Source organism: Triticum dicoccoides, chromosome 6B, assembly GCF_002162155.2.
Source record: "Triticum dicoccoides isolate Atlit2015 ecotype Zavitan chromosome 6B, WEW_v2.0, whole genome shotgun sequence".
NCBI lineage: Eukaryota > Viridiplantae > Streptophyta > Magnoliopsida > Poales > Poaceae > Triticum > Triticum dicoccoides.
In genome coordinates, this window is record NC_041391.1 from 348048111 (window position 1) to 348053158 (window position 5048).

General features: G+C 44.1%; 1 protein-coding gene across 5 annotated transcripts in view; it reads left to right on the forward strand.

Moving 5' to 3' along the window:
- The window catches only part of LOC119322221 (casein kinase 1-like protein 3), a 31799-nt gene extending 29647 nt beyond the window's left edge, over positions 1-2152 (forward strand). For 3 of the 5 annotated variants that reach the window (XM_037595722.1, XM_037595718.1, XM_037595721.1), the window contains one exon: positions 1114-1450. In XM_037595722.1, the coding sequence (XP_037451619.1) occupies positions 1114-1221 (108 nt within the window). In that variant the 3' untranslated portion in view covers positions 1222-1450. Of the gene's footprint in view, positions 1-1113; positions 1451-1715; positions 1933-1976 lie in introns of those variants that run through there. The other 2 variants (XM_037595720.1, XM_037595719.1) reach the window with 2 other exon arrangements.
- Positions 2153-5048: the final 2896 nt, after the last annotated feature.

Genomic DNA, 5048 nt, shown 5'->3' on the forward strand with positions numbered 1-5048 from the left:
TTGAAGCACTACTGATGATATAATGTCGGTAGTGAAGATGCCTCCTGAAACATTCCTCTGTGAAAAACAGTTATGGCGGACACGCAGAACCAACATTGTCAAGCGGAAAGGAAAAAAAGGTTTTAAGAATTAGAGGGAAAATGTGTGTTTGAGGCCTATTCCTCATTGGAATTACCCGGGAGTCAGGTTGTAGTTCTGCTAAGTTCATTAATGGTCCGTTTGGATGTCCGAATTGAATTGGGTTTTGTGGAAATGACAACATGGTTCATTTCGAAAGGTGAATTGGTATTGCGTCGAAGTGTTTGGGTGCCGAAGAACACTGACACTGAAACTAAGCCTTCCCTAAATTCAGAAATATGTTTGGCTTTCTTGGAAACGAATGGACTCCAAAAGAAACAGGCATCATGCGAGATTGGGAGAGATTCACGTGTACCAGAGACAAAGAGGAACTTACGGTGGCAGTGGTCTACAGGAAACATGCAAATGGCGGTTTTCGCTTCTGCCAATTCCAATTCATCGATTTCTAGCCCAAATATTGACATCCAAACGTGGTGTGATTAGACTTGGCTGTTTCTAAACAAGCCTTAGGACTGCCATGCTGTTAATCCTGATGGCTGGGGAAAGTGTTTGGCGTGCCTTAATATTTCTCTCAGTTAGTTAACCTGTGCTATTTGGGTCTCTGCTAATCTCTGGAATCAGGTGACTCAAAGAATATTTTCCCTATGTCGCAAGTTCCCTAAAATTCTTAATAATGACAAATATATCATAAATTTGGTATTCCCTCCATTTCAGAATATAAGGTGCATCAGTTTTTGTGCTAGTCAAAGTTATGCATGTTTGACCAAGATTATAGAATAAAACATCAATATCTACAATATAAAATAAATAAAATATGAAAATATTTTTCTTGATGGATCTAATGATACAATTTTGGTACCTCTGATCCATATTACTTGTCGCTCATACGGATGTATCTAGACGTATTTCATTGCTAGATATATGTGTTTGAGCGACAAGTCAATCGGAGGGAGTACTTTTTTTTCATATAAACTTGGTCAAACATGCACATGTTTGACTTTCAGAAAAACTAATACACCTTATATTTTGGAACAGAGGGGATACTGTGTGCCCCGCCAGACAACGAGCCCTCACTCCTGGACTGGTGGCAATCGGCATGACAATCCGCCGCAACGCCCATGCGCAAGGGCCTGGGTACCATGACCCTTGTCCCCTGGATGATATGGAAGCACAGAGGCCTCCCTTTGGGCAAGCGCAGGCGCACTAGAGCTTAGAGCCATTACCCCCCGACATGGGATGTCCATTAATCGAAAGCTGTATCTGCCTCCTAGGAGGAATGTACCTACAACTCTCTTTTCAATGAAATGAAAAGAATGCTCATGCGTTTTCTTGAAAATATATCTTACAAAGGCTTATAAATTGGGCTATAGAAGCAATTTTGTGGTTCTATGAATAATGCTGATGTACACGCACCTGGCATTTTATCACTGCAATTTTTCTTATTTGGAAAATATTCCTTTTTATTGAATTTGCGAGGTTTTAAGCATGATGGCATAATAATGCCCTCATGAAACCTACTTTTGGCTTTCAAACCTTTTCTTCTTTGCTATAGCAATTTCATATTTTCAGTGTTTGTAACCTATTTTGGTGATGACACTAGGTTGACTCTTTTATATCTCCTTTTTTGTCTGTTACAGGTCATCTGGCTATGGTTTCAGCTGATAATCCAAAGGCAACATGTAAATTTTAGGTTTCTATAAGCTGTCCTCTCTACTAGTAGAATATCGTGGTTGATGTGATGATGTGAATGCAACACCACTTATCATGTAAGCAGTCAAGAAGTTTGTTCTTCTATATTATTATGTGCATAATATGTGAAAACTTACGATTATTGATAACTTTTTTTGTGTTCTACACGAGTGTTTATATGTCAGCATCATCTGGGCTCATTGCTTCAGGTTCTTTGCCAACTAATATCAATGGCGCTGAGGATGGGGTGTCAACTTGTTGGCTGGGCAGCTGGGGTAGCTGCCAACCCATCCATGCCAACGAGGGTTAGCCCTTGGATTGGTCTCACTTTTTTATATATCGATGACGTTGTTTGCTTAAAAAGAGCTTGGGGACTCTTGTATAACTTTAACTTTAATTATGATCAGCGCTCGTGTGATAACGTTTGCTCCTTTTGGCACCCCAGTGGGATCTCCTTCCGAACTTTTAGCTGGTTTGATTTTCAAGTCCACTTGATGTCACGCCCAATATGCGACCCTATCCAAAAGGAACTCGAAGGTCCCACCAAGGATAGACCCGCATATTGAAACGCTTTTGCAAGGTGGATATCATTACATCAACATTACATAATAGATGAGGATACATACATAAGGCATACAATGCCACACGAATACAACATCACAATACATAGAGCATCATCCAACTACGGATGAAACACAAACAGAAACTCAAACGACATCCACCCTGCTAGCCCAGGCTGCCGACCTGGAACCTATCCCCTGATCGAAGAAGAAGCAGAAGAAGAACTCAACGCAAGCAAGCATCGCTCTCGCGTCATGATCATCGCAAAACATATACCTGCAACTGTTGTTGTAGTAATCTATGAGCCACAAGGACTCAGCAATCCCATTACCATGGGTATCAAGACTAGCAAAGCTTAAAAGGAATGGAAGGGGTAAAGTGGTGAGGCTGCAGCAGTGACTAAGCATATATGGTGGCTAACATACGCAAATAAGAGCGAGAAGAGAGCAAGCGGAACGGTCGTGAAGCTAGCAATGATCAAGAAGTGATCCTGAACTCCTACTTATGTCAAACATAACCCAAAAACCGTGTTCACTTTCCGGACTCCGCCGAGAAGAGACCATTACGGCTACACACACGGTTGATGCGTTTTAATTCGGATCTGGTGTCAAGTTATCTACAACCGGACATTAACAAATTCCCATCTGCCTGTAACCGCAGGCACGGCTTTCAAAAGATTATACCCTGCCGGGGTGTCCCAACTTAGCCCATGACAAGCTCTCGCGATCAACGAAGAAATAAACCTTCTCCCAGGAAGACCTGATCAGACTCGGAATCCCGGTTTACAAGACATTTCGACAATGGTAAAACAAGACCATTAAAGCCGCCCGGTGCGCCGACAATCCCGATAGGAGCTGCACATATCTCGTTCTCAGGGCAACACCGGATGAGCAATCCGTACAACTAAAACCAGACCTCAAGTTTTCCTGAGGGGGCGCTGCAAAGGGCTCTAGTTCGGACCAACACTTAGACAAGCACTGGCCCGGGGGGCTATAATAAAGATGACCCTCGAGAGAGCGACTCCCAAGGGAAAAGGTCCTTCCTGGAGGAGTTTTATTCAAAGCGACCTATCAAGGGGGTCCCATAAATCACCCGACCGCGTAAGGAACGCAAAATCCGGGAACATAACACCGGTATGACGGAAACTAGGGCGGCAAGAGTGGAACAAAACACTAGGCAAAAGGCCGAGTCTTCCACCCTTTACCAAGTATATAGATGCATTAATAATATAAGAGATATTGTGATATCCCAACCAAAATCCTGTCCACCATGGAGCAATCTTCAACTTCACCTGCAACTAGCAACGCTATAAGAGGGGCTGAGCAAAATCGGTAACATAGCTAAACAATGGTTTGCATAGGAAAGGTGTCAAAGGTTAGAGGTTCATGGCAATATGGGATGGCTCGATAAACAGGTAATAGGTAACGCAACATAGCGATAGCACGAAGCAACTAGCATGGCAATGATAGTAGTGAGATCCAGGGTAGCGGTCATCTTGCCTGAGATCCCGCTAGGAAGAAGAACGAGTCCATGAAGAAGACAAGCGGACGTAGTCGAACGAATCCTCACAATCGCAACATTACCGGAACTAAGAAGCAACACCGGAAAGAAACAAACAACACGGTAAACACACAAGCATAATCATGGCATGATGCACAATCAAGTATGATGCATGTCTGGTTTAAAGAGGCATGGCATGGCAAGTGCAACAAACAATACTACAAGTTAAGTGGAGATCAATACGCAACGAGTTGCATATTGACGAAACACCACATCAATTATTTAGTTTAATCTCGTTTAGGTACACATCAATATTAAATGTTGATTAACATGGAAAGGGGTGAAGCATAATGAAACTACCTATCTAGGCGAGTTTAAATGAGGCCGGAAACAACAAACAATAATTCCGAAAAATCCCCATATGCATATTTTAGATTCGGTACTGTTCTCCCCTAAACACAATTTTAGAGTTGTTAAACAGTAAAACAAAGTGGACCATGTTAAACTAGGCATTTTTCCACCCCAAATACATATAAAGTTTATTAAAATCCGAGCTACGGTTATTTAGTTATGAAATGAAGCATTTTAACATGGCATATTAGCAAATTTAAGTAAACAGCAAGTTAAACATTTCAACATGGGATGAAAATGACATATTATTAATCTACACAATTTTCTGAGCATTTTGCATATATAACTTATTATAATCCGATGCACAGTTTGTGAGTAGTTAAATGCATGAAGTGCAAGGGGTTTTCTGTAAATCTGTAATTCCCTGGATAAATAGCAAATTTGCAAAACGGAAAAAAAAAACATCCACGGGCCGAATCTGGTGGGCGCAAGCTAGCATGTGGTGCGCTGGGGCGAGGGATAGGCTGGAGGCTCACCATGGGCTCGGCCCAGTCGGTGGAGGAGGAAGCAGCGGGCAGAGCCAGCTGGACCGAAGTCGAGGTCGGCCCAGGCGCGGGGCAGCTCACATCGGGCCTTGGCCCAGGTCGGTGGAGATGGCCGGCGGGGTTCTGGGCCGGGGCCCACGAGGCGCCGCGGTGGAGGAGGCCCACGCGGGCGGGTCAACGCTCGCAGTCGGGATCGGGGATCCTCCCGATCCCTCCCGGACGGCGAGGTCGTGCGGCGACGGAGGGGCTGCGGCGAGGGGCGGCCGATGTCTGGCAGCGATGGGGCGAGGGGAGTCCGTCCCCGGCCGGATCCGGCGACAACGG